The 20,156-nt window shown below is 43.2% G+C and overlaps 1 protein-coding gene across 2 annotated transcripts in view; it reads left to right on the top strand.

Annotated features, from left to right (window-relative positions):
- The first annotated feature begins 604 nt into the window (after positions 1 to 604).
- Positions 605 to 20,156, top strand: part of ank3b (ankyrin 3b) — a 121,114-nt gene continuing 101,562 nt past the window's right edge. Inside the window, exon 1 of one of the 2 annotated variants that reach the window (XM_081697705.1) lies at positions 605 to 801. In XM_081697705.1, coding sequence (XP_081553831.1) covers positions 763 to 801 — 39 coding nt within the window. In that variant the 5' untranslated portion in view covers positions 605 to 762. Of the gene's footprint in view, positions 802 to 17,689; positions 17,837 to 20,156 lie in introns of those variants that run through there. The other variant, XM_081697704.1, reaches the window with a different exon arrangement.

Raw genomic sequence — 20,156 nt, 5'->3', positions numbered from 1 at the left:
CCTAACCCTAACCCCTTTAGATTTTAATCCAGATAACCTTAATTAAGTTTTTTGTTTATGTGATATTGGTTAATGGACAAGCGTTTGGATTTCTACATGTTCCACACGTTTGACAGTGCACTAATATTTTTGCAACAAAGGCAATTACTGATCATTAAACTTGCACACATTACTTTTGGTCTACAATGAACACAAAAACAAAAACAGTGGTCAGGGTCCAGAAATGGATACAACAAATGAACCTTTCAGTAAACTATGTACCATTATTGCCCTCTAGTGGTTTCACTGTGCGATGGTCATAAGACTTGATACACAATTCAAAATATTCATACCACCATGCGTGCAAAATACCAAAACAAACAAAAACCAAAACAAACAAACAGAAAATAACCCAAAACAAAAACAAATAGCCATACATGTGTCTTCAGTACCTATCGTATGAACAGACAGTTCAGATGATAATGTGAAATTCTACACTGTGCTTTATTTGATCTTTTTTTTTAAGGTGTGACTGTAAGTCGCAGTAATATGTTTGAATAAGATACCGCGCCCCTGTGCTCACGGGGCAGAGCTCCGAGCTCTGGAAACTCCTGCAAACTTCACTCTAGGCTACCTGTCGGCGCTCAGCTCCCAGGCGCACAGAAAGAAACGAACTGCAGGGCATTGGCACACGCTGGACAATATCCCGCAGGAATATCCCATGGATTTAGCGGAGACATTTTCCACGACAACCCAGGATCTTTGAATCGAGACGCTCGCAACATGGCTTCCGCCAGCACAGGTGGCAGCGAGTCCGCACAGGTGAGCGCGGGGGACTGCTGCTTCTAAACGTTTCTCTTCGACTGAGTTTTATCGTCAGGAACATGCAAGGTCTACGGGATGTAGTTCTGTCTAGAAGTAACGAAGCCTTTTAAAGCCACGGCCAATTTAGTTAACGCGGCAGGTAGACGTTTCCCACAGTGTAGAAAAGGCGCGTTGATGTAAATTGTGTTTGTGAACTTTTACAGTGATATTTTACAGCGATATTTTACAGTGAAGACTGACATATTCACCTGAACATGGTCCGTGGGGTCTTTTTGCCTTCCTGACTTCCTTTAGCCATCATTCGTGCTCACTCTGTTCTGCCGTGTTTGTATATTTAATTTATTTGAGCTGTTCACTTATTTTGCCATTTGTATAACTAACATGATAACTCATTGGTCTGTTCTCAGTTTTTGCTACAGTAGGTAAAAGGAACAATGAAATTGCTAGGCTAAAACTTTACGTTCATCATGCGAAAATGTGCACTAACGCTGTCATTAATATGGGCAGAGTTATCAAACAACCCCAGTTACCAGCTGCTTTATGCTGACATAAAGTTGTAAACGGGTGAGATTGTTTGTTTTATTCGAATTTTTACATTTCATGCTTAACAAAGTTGTCAGATATAGATAGGCCAACTCCAGCTGTTCCTAGATGAAGACTGAATGTGGTAGTTCACCTTATATTCGCATTTTTCTGGCTTTTTGGTTTGTTTAATTTGTTTACGGCAGTGCGATTCCGTGATTTCTCTTCATTTGTGCTAACATTGACCTCCCAGCGAACGTGCACTGCAGTACAAATCTCCGATATTTCATTACATGTGCATTCTTTGCCTGGATCTTAAATTTCAAAAACCCGTAGAGTAACAAAACGGACCTAAGGCCCTTAGTGTTTGATATACTGCCTGTGCAAACTGAAAGGACATCGCTACCGTAGGAAAGGCCTGTTCTCTCGGATAGAGGCTTTGAGAGCGTCTGGGCCACATGCGTTGATCTGAGTGCCTGGCAGCGTGAGCTTTCCCAGCTGTGTTTCCAGCCCATCTATGGAAAAGCCACTTAAAAGGGAACAGCATGTGTGTGTGTCTGTTTCATGTGCAAGTGCCTTCCTGTCACTCCTGACAAACGCCTTCTCACCAGGAGCCCAGAACCTCTCCATGAGCTTTTTTTTTTTTTTTTTTTTTGGCTTTCTTGGGATAAAGGTCCCTCGTAACCCTTAAACTGCATCTAATACAATGCGGGATGCAGTTTTCCCGCGAGCACACCCTTTAGCGTCCAGTAGGAGCAGAGCTGAATGGTTCACAGTTATGGTAGCTGGTGAAGCTGGACTTGGTCCAGGTCACCTCTGGAGCACCACAAACGGCCCATTGATGAGCTGTTTCCAGCGTTGCTTGTTCGGACTGAGCCGGGGTCCCGCTTGACAGCCTCGGCCGGTGACGCCGGAGGGTGCGTGGCCCCCCCTCCCGCCTCTGTGGGTCTTTTCTCTGGTGCGGATGACTCCAGCGGTGCTGGTGAGCAGCTCTCGTGTGACGCCACTGGTTGGGGGACGTGACTTCCGCGTCATGTTGCTCTTGGACCTGAGGCTTTTTCCTCTTGGTTCATGCTGAGTTTAGACACACAGCTGCTCAGTTCCAAGGCCCCAGGGCCCCTCTGCCAGAGATGCCACAGTGACAGCAGGCCTTTAGGGTCTGGAACCAATAGTGAGGAGGAACTCAGGGCATTTCTGTTATGACACAGTCTGTTCAACGAAGTTGTTATGCTTTGAGTCAGAGATAATCTGATAGTTTATTAACTTGTGAATTTGTCACAGTCTTTGACAGTGCACATGCATAAAGACTCAAGCTGTGGAAGGTTCACACTGGTTATAATTCCTCCATCCATTAAAATAGTGGCGCAAAGTAATGGCAATTATAATCCTGAGTCAATATTAATGATATTGGGCCTTATTCTCTGCTAATAATTTACACCAAGCCATTGATATAATTAGCTTAATCCTTTCTGAGACCATCAGATGTTGAGTGGGAAACATAAGATTGCCTGTGTTTCACTATAGCTAAATGGCTTGAGGCAGGATTGGCTTAGTGTTAATCTCCCAGCTAAAACTAGTTCATTTTAAATTGGACCTAAATTGCTTAATCTTAGATTAAAATGTAAGAATAATTAGGTTATTATTATTTACACATCATCACAGACCTTGTTGATTATTGGTTTGATCTCACACTTCAAACGTTTTGAGAACAAAATGCCATATAATTTACTAAAAGACAATGCTGTTCAGTTGTTAAGAGCGTGAAATTGTTACGCAAGCATGAATCTGTTTCGGGAAAACACCAGAACAGAGAAAACTCTAGGACAAAGAACAAGGACAAGTGGAACATAACAAACTAAAGGAAGTTAATGTAAGCATGGCCTTGCAAAGAACTGGAGCAAACTGGAAAGGGCATATGTAAATGTTAATGAGTTCATGAAGAGGAATAGGTTTGAGTAATGAGGAGGAGGGGACAGGGGATGGGCTGGAGTTGTTGTGGGCCAGTCAGAACCTAGTTAGTTGTCCCCTGGGGCGGAGACTGTCTAATGTGTTAAGTACATAAATACTACCTTGTTACCACAGGTAAGAAGGATAAATAACGAATGCACCCAAGAAATATTGCTCCAGACAATATTGTCTTCTGAAACAAAATCCCAATTTATCCTGTATGCAGCAGGTCTTCATTCATACCATATACTGCAATATCTGATGCAGCCTTGGTTATTATTATGGGCATATTCTCTGCCCTGATAATTTAGAAGTTTTAAAGGTACATTCAGCACTGCAGACTGAACTACTGATGACTGCAAAAGAAATGTCACTGTCCTTTGTTCATAAGAGGTATTAGTATGGTAACTTTAAACCAGTGTATAGAATGTACTGTATTGTCAGTTGTTCCCTTTCTGTATTTCCTGAGTCAGATCAGACAGGACAGTTTACAAATGTTTTTCTTTCTTTCTTTCTTTCTTTCTTTCTTTCTTTCTTTCTTTCTTTCTTTCTTTTTCTTTCTTTCTTTCTTTCTTTCTTTCTTTCTTTCTTTCTTTCTTTCTTTCTTTCTTTCTTTCTTTCTTTCTTTCTTTCTTTAATTGATTCTTTATTTGTTTTCTATCAACTAACTAGTTTAAATGGCTTTTCCACAGTCATATTTTACTGTCAAGCTGCACCATGGGAGATGTGGCCCACTCAATAATACCTTCATGGGGTGTGTAAGTCTACCCACGCTGCATTTTGCAGGTGTTGTCAATAATTACAAGCCTGTTAGGCTGTTGGCCGCCGGCAGGCAGGTGGCAGAATGCCTGCAATTGGAGTTATGATGACACTTTACCTAAGCAAAGATTTTGCCTGTGCTATATGATGTGCAGTTTTTCATCACATGAACATGGGCCCTAGCACATGTATTGTAGTACTGATGTATGTTGAGGTTGCTCTAGATAAGTGCTGTAAACATAAATATAAATAATCATTCTTTCATTAGTTCACTGAGAAACAACAAACTTACTCTCAGGTATTCTAAGAAGCTAGAGAGTCTCACAGTATGTAGTCAAACACGAGGATTAATTGCTGCATTTTAAATGGGAACCAAATATAATATATCAGACTGAAGGGCATTCAATATTAAGTATCAAACACAAAGGCCTGCTTTGTGACAGGCTGATTTTGTAGTGAAAGGTGAAGGGTAGTTGAAAAAGTAACGATCCTCTTCTGGGTTTTGCTATGCAACCGATTGAGGAGCTAAAACATGCCTTTGGCTGCCTTTTGTCAGAAACGGGAGGAGCAAGCCGTGTCTGCAGGGCATAAATCTACAAAAAAAGGATTGACGAGATAAAAGAGGCAGGCTGCTTGAATGCCGTTTTAAGCAATGTTCAGATCCTCAGACTCTTGCCAGTTCTGTGAGTGTGTGTGTGTGTGTGTGTGTGTGTGTGTGTGTGTGTGTGTGTGGTGGGGGGGGGTCTGCAGGTCTGCATGCGTGTTTCCAGAAGGGATGCCTTTTATTGGATCTGGGCTCATACAAGGTCCAGCTGAGGCATGTCAGTCAAGACCTGTTCTCAGCGTTGGCAGGCTCGGCTGGCGGGAATGTCAGCATGCCGTCTAGTTAGTCGTGCAACATTTAGACCTGAAGTGCGGCCATTACATAGTCATGCAAATATACTGTAATATCTTATTAAAAGTTCTTCATAGTTGTTATGTTATTAATAATGTGTAACTATGATAGCTAGTGTTTAACTACATGAGGCACTTTCAGTTTCTGTGATGACTGATTGTCGGTTATGATTGCAGATCTTCTTGGGTTTTGCCACTAATAGGTAAACCTGGAAGTTATAACAACAGCACTGTTTATGGCAGCTCTCACTGTTCAGTCTCTTCCAATCACTTTTGCCTATGATCAGACGAGTCATAGGTTTTAATGGCAGGGATCCTAAGACAAACCCTAACACTGATGCTACTTGCAAGTTGTTTGTAACACTCTTTGTGTCACTCATGTTGTCAGTATCAGAGAGTCTTTAAATATTATACAAATGTATATAATAGAAGGTGATTGGGTGAGGAGTAATGGATAATATGTAATCTTGCTTATAACCTGGGCCAAGCCTGCTGTTGATGGCAGAGAGGCGAACAAGGTTAAAGTCAAGCATGAGGGTTGCCCTGGTGAAATTCCGTGTTGGCAACTATGATGTTTAGATCACGCCATAAGTATCGTTCCTCTGTGGAAGGACCCAAGAAAATGGCCCACGGATGGAGAGGAGGAAGTGCAGCCTGCAGGCACGGAAACCATACCGTTGTCGTGCAGATACTGTCCTTTTTCCTCCCAGCTGGGCAGCAGGGCGATCGGCTGTAAAAGCAGCCCTGTCTTCCCATAAAAAGAACAAACGAACACCCAGTACATTATTTACTCATTAACCCATGAGTGGTGGGGTATGCCTCCCAGCGAACGTTCTATATCTTTTCCATTCATAGGGTGAAAATCTGACACTAAAGGGCTTTGTTTTTGTTCTAGCAGCGAGATCCCTTATTTCCTTCACTGATTTCAAGCTTTACTTTTAATCTTGGGGCTACGCTGAACTAAGGCAACATGGATTAAGGCTACACCACCTACACTGAAGCCAAGATGAAAGCTATGTAGTCACGAGAGTGAAAAAAGCAAAGCCTGAACCCACCAGCAGGTGCTTGGGGGTCAAAGGGCTATAAGCACTACTGGACACACAAATGCCAGTCAAATTATTGTTGTACGTTTCACTTCAGGATGTGAACATTTCTTGATAACGGTGTTTATGGGGAAAGATATTACTGGAATGAATGAGCAGTATCAAACCCAGCACGGACTTAAGCGTGTTTCAAGGAACGGTTGTGTGTTCATTGGCAGCAGCTTCACACCAGAGCAATGTTCCCTGCCAGTGATTGCTGTGCGGAAGCCCTTTGACTTCCCTGCTGTGTGTTTTCCGTTCCCACTGGTATCACAAGCTATGGTTGTCTTGGAGAACACACACAGTTGTGTGAGTTACCATGGGGATGTCCTCCTAAACTGTTTCATGCAGTCAAGTAAAGATTTCTTTCACCGGAAAGGCCCTCTCTCTGTTCATCCCAACAAAGACTTTGTTTTCCCAAAAAACCCCAAAAAACAATGTTTTTCATGCCTAATGCCCTATAATTAAAATGTGTTTTAAATGTGTTTTAACATGTGGCTTTGTTTTATGCCATAAACTGTTCACATGGATGTCAACTAAGCTGCTACATTACACTACCAACACATACCTATGCGTGCACTCACATGAACACACATACACTGATGTACACGCACAACCCCCAAAAAATGCTGTTCCTGCTTGTCTTAACATCACTGGTCATACTGGTAACACAGTGAGTGTAGAGATCTTTATGGGGCTGCAATAGATGTTAACTAGCCCACCTGACTGACTTTTCAATGCTGTTCAAATGCTGTGTAAAATCTAAGATGAAGATCTTGGAAATGGGCCCATGGTCCTGAAACTTTTATTCTTTTCCCTTCACATTTCGCTTTGAGAAATGGCACACCTGTTTTATGGAAGGCTGCACAGGAAGTTCCATTTGGCTGAAGTGCTTTTCTTGAGAATATATTTTATCTTACGATCTCGGCCTGCCTGGACCTGTTTTGTGAGGCGGTGTCACTCTTTGAGAGAGAGCTTTCTGGATGTTTGTCTGCCCTCAGCATAAATCACGTTATCAGACAGGGCAGTCTTCCTCACCACCTGCTGCATGTATTTTACCACTTGCATATAGGCTTTGTTCTGTCCTATTAAGGAATGCATGGTTTGCAATGTGCGTGTCACTAACAATGCACTTTATTAGAAAGATTTATCACTCTACCATTCAGTGTGAGTCATGGGTTGACAGGGGCCTGACACCCAAGTGATTTCTGTAATAATCTGTGCAACAGTGCATAATGGTGCATACTAGTGCATACTTGTGCACCTATAAAGTGTATAAAATAGATGTGCTTGATAAAGTAGCCAGTAGCCTTGGGTCAATATATGATATTATCAAATGTTGAAATAAGTAAAATCAGTGATGCTATTAAACAAATCACATACCATTGCAACATCACAGGTTTTTTTTTTTTTTTTTTTTATAGATTCTTTTTATGGATTTGCCTTTGTTTTAATTGTTTAATGCCTTTGTTTAATTCCTTACAAACAGTCTAGGCTATGGTTAATTAAAATTTTAATATGATCGAAGACTGCATTTATTTATTTATTTATTTATTTGTCCACACAAACATATGACCAAATAATTACCTACAAACATCCATTTTTCAAAACTCCACTTGAAATGATTACAACAGATTTTAAGTCTGGTGAAGAATGCTGAAGCAAAAATGCAATGCAAATTAAACAAAATGAATTAAACAAATAAACTCCTGTACATGTGACCATAGTGCCTTCTATTCCCCAGGAACAGGGCCCTTGTCTGCCCTACACACTAATCATGTGATGTGGCCAAGGGGACTACACACAAATCCCTTCATTAGGAATGCCCTGCAACGTCCTCATGCACAAGACATCATGCACTATTCTTTTCACTATTCTGTTTGGTTAGGAAGTTCTTTGGTTAACGTGGCAAGATTTAACTGTATCTATGTAACATCGACCCTACATTTTGCACGTAAAACAAATATCTGGTAGATGTTGGCTGTACAGCTAATATTTACCTCAGGATACCTAAGATTAGCTAAAGGTTAGCAAAGCTAAATGTGTTTTCCAGCTGATTTGACATCTTTTTTGAATGAGATTATTGATAGTTTTCGGGCAAAAAAAATATTCAAAGTATATCACTCTTACAAATAAATGAACACTGTCAAAGGCAGTGAAATGCCTTTGGTGACTGCTCTGCCCATAGCTGAGGAGAGATACATAAAAATATTAGAATAATGTGAGGTTAAACTGGAATAGATTCTAAAATGTATTTATAAAGGAAGGAAGAAAATAAAGATTAAGATATAAAATAGAATTTGTCTGAATAGATAAATATGAATGCGGTTGAATGAATAAATATGTCCAGATAAATAATGAATCCAAAGGGATGTATGAATATGATTATATACAATGTACAATTTTACAGTTTTACAATTTATGCAGACATATTCCAGTTTACTTTCTGTTCTCTGATAATCAGCCAGACAGTTGGCTCAACTTACCAGAAAACCTTCGACTTGCTTGAGCTAAGATGCACAGTCTGCCTTGGCGGTCAGTGAGAGTGTCCGGCCACAGTCGGGGGAGGAGCTGAGCAGGGAGCCGCCAAGCTGGACAGTTTTACCAGTCGCACCTATGTTAGGGAACAGCTCTCATGGGATTTTTATAACATTTTAATAGCTTGCATGCTGTATTAACTACAGTTTCTGGATACATGTTCGTTTGGTGGCGATTGCAACCGACGAGGATGAAGCTCTGCCGTCATCAAGCCGTCTCTCAGCTTGCGCGGTCAGATCAGTGGTGGGTTCCTGCTCTGATACCTGCAGCTGCTGCGCTCTCATGAGATGACAGCACGTAGGTCATTTTAACGGTTCGAGAACGTCTTGACTAGACATGCAATGTTTGATGGGTGAACGTTGGTGTCAGCGTCTTGTATCAGGACTGTCTTACAATGGCCAAATTCCTTGCATTCCGCTTTGCAGGGAACTACTAGGGCAAGTGAAATGCTCCTCTGCTCTTCAGTGAAAAATTCTTGTCTAAAAGTGTACATTTGGCACTATTCTGGATTAGAACCAGATTAACAGAGAATGTGTTTCGATATTAACAATGTTACATTACATTTTAAGAAAATTTATAACGCAATTACTCTACCAGATTCCCACTGAAACAAAATTTTATTTATGAGTACAAAACAAATGGTTGTTGACATGAATGGCTGAAAAGATGATAACTATTGCAGTATATTCACATCGGACCCAGTCTGTGTTGATTAAAATTTTATTCGATAACTACTAGGGTACTATACATGAATCAATATTCATCTTTGAATTCTCTGTTGCACTCTCACTGAGATGCAACAGCTCACTTACCTGATGCCCACAAGAAAAAAGGTTGTGTGACTGTAACATTGAAATGCCCTGTAACACTCACATGGGGTATTGACATGCCCTGTAACACTCACATGGGGTATTGACATGCCCTGTAACACTCACATGGGATATTGACATGCCCTGTAACACTCACATGGGGTATTGACATGCCCTGTAACACTCACATGGGGTATTGACATGCCCTGTAACACTCACATGGGGTATTGACATGCCCTGTAACACTCACATGGCGTATTGACATGCCCTGTAACACTCACATAGGGTATTGACATGCCCTGTAACACTCACATAGGGTATTGAAATGCCCTGTAACCCTCACATGGGGTATTCCATAACTTGAGTTTGCAATGTGATAATATCATTCGAATCTAGTAGCCAGTGAACGTTACTTCCAGTGTTTCTAATAAAGTGGGTGGTGAGTGTATGTGTAGCAGCTAATAATCGCTTATCTGTATAATATGATTTGATGGATTATCTGTCTACATGGTAACTGGATTTCATGTGATTTTATTGTAATTTAAGAGGACAGAAATAGGGCAAAGGCTTTAATATCTTAAAGCATTTGGTTAGTATGATCAGGCTGCACACAGTCTCTCTTATACTGCTACGCTCAGCTTCCTCCTGCCAAGAGTTGCTTGCTCCACGTGTACCAGCTGCCTAAAGCTGTGGTGTGAGCTCTCAGACCCACTGAGACTCCAGAAACTTTGCTTGGCTCCAAGCCCCAGCTGTGTTCAGATTCTTGGTGCAGTTGTTAATCTTCACGATGGTACATGTCACGAGGAACATGTAATGAGAATTCTCTTTTGTGTCTGCACAATACAGAGCGCTGGAAATTGCCGGCAATTTATTGGTCTCGGGAATTGCGCTTGCTGTTGAATGGCTGTATCCATGGCAATAGGGAAGAGAGTGATGTCATGGCTGGGTGTGACTTGCCTGTGAGCAGAGTGTTGTAGCCCGTCGTGTGCTGTGGAGGTCCAACCACAGAGTTCAAAGTATATACTGTACTTTGCTATCAGCAAGTAATTGGTCATTTGAAACCTTATTGTTATCAGACTGCTATTAGAAACAGATGGTTACTGGCAGTGACAACCTATTAAGCCCATCTTCTCGATGAGAAGACTCTTCAGGTTGTGCAAATGAACCATATCGATGTGACGCTTGTCTAATATTTATGTAAGCTCTCCAATGTGATCGATATTGTCCACCACATTTACCACATCCCACTTAAAGTGAAACCAAAAACAACTGTATTGCCAATGGCTCCAACTCTTAGAACAGATAATCAGTTGTAGCTTTTTTCTTGGCTGCATTCCTGGGTAGTAGTGGGCAACTGGGTCAGATGGCTCCCGGCAATCTGAGATGCTGGCAGAGAAATCCAAGCGAGAGGGAATCAATGGCGTGTCCAAGCATGGAGCTTCTTCTGAGCTCCCACATTCTCTGCGTGCTACTTGAGCTAGTGTTCTGTTGCTTAAGGGCGCTTGTGCTGTGCAATTAAAGAGTGTGTGTCCTGAAGCTTGCATTCCATTCGGGGCACGGGGCCATGGCTAAGCCAATAATTACTGTGCTAGCATGCGGCCATCTGTCCGGCAGGTTACAGCTGAGACCTATGACCGCGTGAAGGCAAGAGGCCGTTCCAGGTTAGTGAACAGGATCGGTGCGCTCTCGGAGCGTGTGATTGTTTAGATCGTGGAGCTTTCGGTTTGCCAACAGGTTTGTGAGTACTCTCTTCCTGAGGCTTGGCTCCAGCAGTGGGAATCGACGCTGGAGGCAAGATCAGGCAGAACCGCGAAGGGGGGGTGTTATGAAACTGACGTGTACAGGCAGTACTGTCTCGTCATGCAAAAAAAAAACGTGAGAACGAGGGGGAGGAGGCTGAAATAAACATCTCCTTCCATCATGTTTAGTATGAAACCACCACCCACCACATTTTTTTGGCTAACTAGAAGAGTTGAGGTGAGGCTAGGTGCAGTGCAGTTCAGCAAAGTCATGTTAGGCCACGAGACACTCCACTCCTCACCTGTGGTGCCTATAAGGCTAGCACTGGGCCTTTTCACCACCGTTAGTGAGTGATGAAGGTACTTGTCTTGTAATCAGAAGGTTACTGGTTCAGGGCCCATTGCTGCTAAGTTGCCACTTTTGGGCCTCTGAGCAAGACCCTTAACCTTCAATTACTCAAGTTGTACTCAGTCATAATTGTAAGTTGTTTTGAATAAAAGCATCAGCTGCGTGCTGTAAATGTAAGAGGTAGATGCTTGGCATTTTGCTAGAGAGTTTCTTGCTGTACAGCCACTCACAGATAATGCCGTATATTTATGAATTAAGGTCCTGGCCGAGCAGTGAATGTAGCTTAAGGGATGTGAGCATTACATTTGATTATGTAAGAGAGAACAGCCTAAGCTCTTCAACCCACACTGCGTGCAAACTTAAATAAAGACAACAGTGGGACTCCCATACCAAATTCAAATGGAAAAGAAAAACCATTATGGACATTACGAAGTGATTTTAAACATTTTAAACTCTCGTCTCCAAAGTAACCTCTTCAACTGCAACAAAATCTCTGCATTGTCTAAAGCACTGACACAGTGCTCGGGAGTACTGGGTACTGTGAGAAGCTCTTATCTCATACAATTACAAATAGATTACATTACTAGAGGCTCATATATAACTCTGCTTGTTCTGTATGCCCAACCTAAAAGCCAGTGCTTTGAGCTGGTGTTGTATCTGAATATCCAGTGTAACTAATGCTGGCGATCATCTAAAGAATGTTTGAACCTGGACGTCTCCGATACCAGGTCAGCACACGTGGGGAATCAAACCAAAGACCCTCAGGGTATGCCATTTTGTGTTTCCTGGTCTCAGTGCCTGATAGTGGCTGATAGCGATTGAGAATATCAGGGCACTGATAAGGCCAGCCCAACTATAATCCCATCCCGCCTTTTCACTTTCGCTTTTCGGTATTGAGTAACTTTCCACACATCTTAGCCACAGTCCTCCAGCTTCCTACCACTGTGCTGCACAGTTGACTGGAATGTCCCTAACATTTCTTTAACCACAGCAAAGAAGTCACAGAGTTATGTGCCTTACAGTGGATTTGCAGGTTGTGCAGGGGAGTTGCATTTATAAGCATCAACCGATAGATCAGGAAGCCATTACAGGGGGTTACCTGTTTGAGAAGACACGGGCCAGTGTCCTTAACCCTAGAATGGTTGTAGATGGAGCAGTGAGACACAGAGCAGTGAGACACTTTGTGATGGAACATTTTCATACTGTAGTTCTCAAAGTCATGGTGGTTGGAGAGCTGCTAATTGCAAACAAGAGAAATGTGTTGGTCTCACGTACGAAGTTAGCCTAATATATTAATGCATGTTGTGTGGATCGGAATCAAATGTGGATATTTGCATAGTAAATACAATGTTTTTTTTCCCCACAAAACTATATGTGAATTAAAAACGGCTGCCTATCTTTTGGATATGATTTTTCTTGGGTATTTCTGTTAAAGAAGGATCCAGGTGTCCAGGCTTCATGTTGATCAAGACATCAACCCCTTTTACCAGACTGTCTTGTCATCTCTACCTTCTCCCCACTGTACACACAAAAAACCACAGCGATGTGTGAACATAGATGCACGGTGACTGATGACCGAGGTGACGAGTGACTGTGTGGTGACTAGATAGTGACTAGTATGATTTCTACAGAGCTGGGACAAATATATAAAATGGAGTGCTTCAGGCCTCACTGTGTACCTGCTACAGTATGAGCTCATGCAAATATGGTTTTGTAACATGTAAAGTACTTTACCCACCTAGGAATGTACTATACAAAATAGTCATCATTCATTCATTCCCTGACGGTCATCGATCCTCGTGTCATACAACACTGTATCTATAAAGAATTCAGCCCACTGTGGTTCTGCCTGACCACACATTGTATTTGTGTTTTGTTTGCCAATACCAACATGTTATGTCTGCTGGTGTCAGCTGTAGAGTTGTCAAAATAAAACAATGGGTTCTGTGTGCAGGATAGCGCAAACTTAGCCAAGCCCCATTCTTCAATCAAACATGAGAGTATATGTATGATAAGCCCAGTTCAAAGGGCAAGTCAGTCCAACATTTCCTTGGGTTCTTCAGAGCTTCAGTGAGTCCGAGCTTGACCACAGCTGTCTCTTGTGAGTTTTGTCTAAAAATAATTTGTCAGTCACTGATTTGAGGAGCTGAATCTATTAATAGACAGTATTTTCAGTCTGAGATGACCACGTCACATTCCACAGCTGTGTGAGTGTTGTAAGTCCAGTGCCAGAGAAGCAGGATAGGATTGTCCCTGGTTTGCATGAGTTAGCTTTTAGTCTTTTACATAAAGATAACTGCAGTTGTGTTAGACTCACAAATGCTCCTCTCACACATAACACAGAATAGTGAAGAGAGTTTTACGCCTATAATGAGACACTGTCCAGCGTCGTGCACTTATTTTGTTCCTTAAGGCAAATACACAATGGAAATTCTCTGTTTGCTGTGATGTCCTTGCTCCTATCAGGCTTTAAAATGGTTTTCATTGTAGTATTGAAACTGACGTTTGTGCTGAACCACTGGATCTGTTTTGCAGCCTCTAGAATTTTTTAGTCCAATAAGATCCATTTAAAGAAGATCTTTGTTATGGTCAGTTTATTTTTTATCCCCTGAAAGTTGTTCTGTTGTTCAGGATTAATAGAGCACTACATCTACATCTACATCTTGTAGTCTTAGAAAGGGAAGGTATTATGTCTCCCTTAACATATGAGGTGCATTTGTGTACTGACAGATGAAATTTGTCAGGAGTAAATCTTGTTCATTTAATGAATGTCACATCTCACTTTACGAACAAAATATTTGCATGCTGAGATCAGTACCTGGCCATAGAGTAGAACTTTACACCGCGTAGACACGTGGGATTTGGTCCAAGATCTACACTTGATAGGGGCCATACAGCTTGTAATGTGGACTTACTGGAGCACAAACAGTGTCAGAGACCCACAAAAGTGCAGTTCCATTATCCACTGCAGAAGCCTATAAATTAATAATATCTCTGCATCGAAACATTTAACATTAAGTGTTTAATTCAGTGTTGCTGTGATGGTATTTTGATCAAAGGTGAGTACTTAAGATCATCACATCACCCTTCAGAATTATTTATTCTGTACACATGTCGAGGCTGTGCGAGCAATTGTGTTTTTGTTTCAAGGCATCTTGACTATTAAAGCTGCGATTTTTTGCTGAATTCCAGCAGACGTGGTCATTGCAGGAGCCTGTCTTCTCCCTTGCATTCCAACTGTTCTCCAAAACCCCGCCCTCCAAAGACATGTGTGCTGATGTTTAATCTGCCTTCTTTGTGCTCTGGGCAGGTAGAAAACTCCTGACAGGCAGAAAGGACCACCTCTGACACTTTTATCCAAAGGCACTTACAATTCTGACTGAAGGCATCTCGCATAATTGAGGGTTAAGGGGCTTGCTCAGGGGCCCAACAGTGGCAACCTCGGGGTGGTGGGGACTGAACCGGGAACCTTCTGATTACTAATCAGGTACCTGAGCCACCACTGCCCTTACCTGCTTGGTAGAGAAGTTTCCTGATTGGTTAAAACAGCTTGGCCATGTTGACATTTTTAGCTGCAGAGTACACTGTCCAAACGAGTCTTAAATATGTTTTTTACAAAGCAACTATTTTAGTGATTGCTATCAGTTTTTAAAGAGATAGAGAGATAGGGTTTCATTTCTTACATAAGCTTTACATCAGCTTTAAATAGGTAAGATATTCTTACAGAAAGTATAAGCTCTTTAGACCCAATAAAGTGCTTCAAATTTGAAGAGGTCATACTAGTTACTTATTGTAGTTACTTAAACTAAGTCACATATATGACAGGTCAGAGCAAGTCTTGGGAATGGGCATGCTTTTAAGGTGCATTTTCTAGTTTAATCTTTAGTGCTCCATGAGAGTAGCCCATGGCCCTAAAAAAACAATTTATGTAAGTGGCATTGCGTCAGAAGTCAAACTCTGCACACTAATCTCTCACTAATCTCCTTAAAGCAACCCAATCTACAAAATGACCATACTGGTCTGCTTATTTAAAAAAAAAAAAGAAAGATTGAGAGTTCCTCATTGAAATATTGAGTCTTTGCCACATATCAAGATCTCCCTGCTGCGCACTTGACAGCAAGCACTTTTAGGCACCGCAGGTGGACATGTTATGTGACACGGGTCCTCCTGGCCTGGGCCACGGCTCTGAATGCATGGCCAGGCCCCTCACCTCCACTTGGGTGTGAAAATGCCGCAGCCAAGGTTGGCAAAACGAACCGAGGTCGATTGGGCAACGCCGGGGGTGATGTTATTTTTAGACCGAAATCGAATAAGAGATAGTCATGCAGGCCTAAGACTTCTGGCTTTGTGCTAATGTATCCAAATCCAGTTTATATTGTTTGTTTTACCTTCTGCTTTCAAATGTATCTCAAGGTTGGTGCTGTGACACACATGAACGTTAGAGGATACATAAAGCACCAAGGTGGATACATATACATTTACATTTACGGCATTTAGCAGATGCTCCTATCCAGAGCGACTTAAAAAAGTCGACTTATAAAATCAATTTAATGCATTAAATGTGTTTTAATCAAGAGACCTACCTGTGAGTTCCAACTGGACTTTATTTCAAGCTCTCCATTAATCCAAACACCAACAGGCTTACTGTATGAACTGTCAACAGGGTAGGCTTGTTTATGTCATTACAAGCATGGCCAGCAGAGGGCAGAGTGGAAAGACTCCTGTGGCTTAATTACACTCATCTTGCTTCAGTGTCTGGAAACCCATCCTCTTTGCCAGTTATGCACATAGAACCATTGATCAGTGTCAGCTACCATTATGGAGATAAGAAAACAGCGTCAGAGTGTCAGCTCTGGGGACGGGCAGCTAAGACATGACCCAGTACCTCAGTCAAAAGTCCGTTCTTCAGTAATGACTCCTTGAGCTACACTTGTGACAGAACCAAATATTAAATTACCTGTAGCTATCCGAGGTATGAAAAATAAGGAATGATAATTATGTGGTGCCTTTGCACACTGAGCATGGTGTCATGTTAAATGCTGAACGTGCTTCTAACTGCTAGCAGGTGCATGTCATCTGACAACGTGACACCTTTCTCTCAATACCACTTTCGTTGCTACGACACTTTTTGCACAAGTCCTTATATGTAAATGTTAAATATTAATTATGGGAGCTGTTCACTAGTGTCGTGTCCTAGTTTTAGACACCAAAGTGGTTGGGGGCTGTCGTACTTTCAGGATACTTCACGTTACCCTGTCTGCTCTCTGTCCACCTCCCCGTCTGGAGAAAAGCGTGTTTGCACTCCTTTTTACCCAGCGCACTGGAGCTCAGATGCGTGTAAGCAAAATGTGTGATAGTCAACAGCTTGCTAAGACACCCCGCCAGTGTCTGGCTCCATAAGGCACTCCTCTGTGTTTACTGGGTCTCTGGTGGAGACGACATTACACAGATGCTCGAGGCACCTTGACGGGGTCCTGGCCTGGAGTCACGTCAGAGCCCAGAAGCTCTCGCCCAGATGCAGTAACCTGATCCTGATCTCAGCAGGACTCGCCCAGCTGCCTCTGCCTTGTCTGAAAGGACCCGAGGCTTCTTGCTAATGGGCATGCCTGGCACAGCCAGCCAGAGATGGCGGGAGACTGTTCTCCCAACAATACGCCTTAATTAACCCCTAATTAACCAGCAATCTCTCCCCCGGTTGCCCACCCTGCCAATTGCTCGAAAGGGTCTTTGCCTTTTCTCACTGTCTCTTTATCTTTTCCTTCACCCTCTCGATCTTCGTCTCTAACTCCCTTTGCACCCCCTCACTCTCTCTGTCTCTCTCTCTCTCTCTCTCTCTCTCTCTCTCTCTCTCTCTCCCTCCCTCTCTCTGTGTTTGGCTGCTAGACTGAGCACGCGTCTCCATCAGCACCATTCACACTGAGTGGAGCTCCAGCTAGGTGCCGAAGCCGCGCCCGTCTGAGAGTGGCAGGAGACAGGGGCTTCCCTCCCGACCTCTCTGTTCACGCTGACCCTCCCCCCTCCCCCACTTGCCCCCTGGCTGTTTGTGCCCCACGCAGATCCGCGGAGTGTGTGGGATCTGGAGAGAGTGGTGGAGTGGAGGGGCTCCAGGAGGGAGGGTGTACACGCAGAGCTTGTGGAGTGGAGCGCGTCCAAGCAGCAGAGCAGGGCAGTCTCTCTCTCTCTCTCTCTCTCTCTCTCTCTCTCTCTCTCCCTCTCTCTCTCTCGCTCTCTCTCGTGGACCTACGGGTCTGACTGAGACTCGTGACATTTCGGCCAGCACATTCCCTACATGTTGGACTAAGTGTGTGAGAGGACCCTCAGTCCAAGATGAGTGAGGAAGCGAAGGATAAGGGTGCCGGCAAGACAGCTCACCGCAAGAAGAAAGGCAAGAAGGTAACATTGCGTGAAGCGTTTGCTTTTGTAATGAGGATATGAGAATTGCTGCTGGAAGTGTCTGATGTGTAGCCCTGTTGCTCTGGGTTACCACCTGAAGCTCTCTTACGGTGTTTGTTCTGTGATGCCGTTGCCTTAACACCTCACAGCTTCTCCTTTGTTCAGGAACCCAGTGGAAGGGGTGGGTTCAGTGACATGGATTTGTTTTAGTGCACTCTGAGGTGATTGTGGTCCTCCACTGCCTTGTGGTAACCCCAGAACGCTGGCGGCGCTTTGTCTCAGTTCTCCGTGGGGTCGGATTTTATTGCTCCCTGGAGAAAGCCCACTTTAGGGGTTTTCTTTTGCCAACCACCTATATCAGAGTTTCAATCTTGTTGCTTCTGCATCTCTATGTGGCCCACTTAATATTTTCAACACATACTAAAAATTACTGGCAGGGATTTTGCATCCGGGTGTAATAATTAGGACAGAAAAGGATTAAGACAAAAGAGACTGTTTTGTAATGTGAAGCCAGCTCTTTTTTGGAGACTCTCTCTCTGTTTTCCACACACACGTTAGTCTGGGCAGTGTAATCAGCGGAGCTGCAGCCGTTCACCGCTAATAGCACGACAGCTCCGTGTGAGCGGACTGTGGGAGTCAGTGTGCCGGGTACACTGTGCTCTTGGTCTCTGACGTTCCCAGTGTGCATGACAGGCGCCATTTTCTCTACGTTTTCCTTTTCCTCCACGTTAGTTGAATTAAACAACAATGTCCAGAGTGTGTGTGTGTGTGTGTGTGTGTGTGTGTGTGTTTTGTGAGCCCTTGTCACTCTCTCTGCGCAGCCACTCCCGGCAAGTTCTTTGGCTTTCCAACCTGTTGCTAAACACACTGAGAAACTCAAACCTCAGAACATAGCAAAGTGAAAACTTATTTAACCTGACAAATGATTTAGTGAGTGGCTTGTGACAGTTTAAAAGAGCTCTGATTCATCGGTGATCATTTCCCCTTTATGATATTATGCCCTGCTGTATTGATACCAATTATTGTGTTCATTTATGTTTCTTCTTATGTAACGTTTCGAGGGCAGGAGGCACTAATTCCACAGAGCGTTTTGCAGTCATTTGAGCAAACCCCAGTCCCACGGCTGATGGCGTCTGGGTTTGAAGTGAGTCCATACAGCAGTTAATGGCCGCCAGGGACTGTGACTAAGGAAAGAAGAAGTGCATCTCAGGATGCCTTTGTGTCGCAGTGTTGGCACTGTCGGAGCACAATGGCCAGGCCAGTCTCACAGCGTGCCCCTTGTTTTCCTCTGGCTCTCTCCCTGACCTGTCATTGTTGTTTAACAGTTAGGGCACTGATTTAGAACAACAGCTACCCACAGTACTAGAACGACAATGGGGAATCTCTTGGGAAGGACCAATCATTGTAATATGAAGGCATGAGACATCATTAGAGTTGTGACTGAATTTGTCCGAGAGATCCCCTAAAACTGAAATGCGTAAAAACCTGATAGGATAGTGTATATGTCTTCGTATCTGGGACGGGGATGTTTGGTTTAATAACTCTCTCGCGCGCTGTCCAATTTACCTTTGGTGGTCTAATTTTACTCAGAGACAGTCGACGTGGTAGGTTACCCTTCCTATGTGCTGATGAGAGAAAATGGCTCCTTAATTACCCGGCCCATCCGTTCCAAGAGGAAGAGAAGGAGACATGGAGTGTGAGAAAAAGAGATTTGTTACGGAGCCAACGTGTATCTGAGCGTGTGTCAACAGCATCCACTGGTATGATGACTCGTGGGTAATACACCTTCCATGGCCAAGGATGAAATAAGAATAACAGCTCTCTGTCTTTCACAACTGATCTCAGGTCAGTGAGACACAGGAAGGCTGAGGCTCCTATGTATGTGCAGAACGCCACAGAACTATGTCTCAGTGGCCATGCGTCTTCTGTTGGGGAACTGGGGGTAGGGTGGGGTGTGGGGGGTAGGGGCGACTGAATCACTGGCAGGTGTGTGTAATGGCAGTAGCCATGGCGACCAGGGGCCTCCTGAGGGGAGAGAGAGAGAGAAAGAGAGACTATGCCTGGGCTTGGATGACTGTTCCTGGGCCAGATGATAACAGGTCTATTTTTATTTGCTGCATATTTAGCCTGATAAATGATAGTGTTTCAGGCAATATCTTTGCTATGTCATATTCCATAGGCTTCTACTGTATATAGCATTTTTACCTACATTTGTCTTAAATAGGTCCCCTTTGACTGCTATTTCTGGTCAAAATTGTTGCCGAGATAATATCAGAAAATTAAAGAGACATGAAAGAGAAACAGCAAATGTTTACACTAA

The sequence above is a fragment of the Electrophorus electricus genome, chromosome 15, assembly GCF_041902795.1.
Source record: "Electrophorus electricus isolate QZ-2024a chromosome 15, ASM4190279v1, whole genome shotgun sequence".
NCBI lineage: Eukaryota > Metazoa > Chordata > Actinopteri > Gymnotiformes > Gymnotidae > Electrophorus > Electrophorus electricus.
The sequence above is the reverse complement of the archived record's forward strand: the minus strand, read 5'-3'. Positions and strand labels throughout refer to the sequence as shown.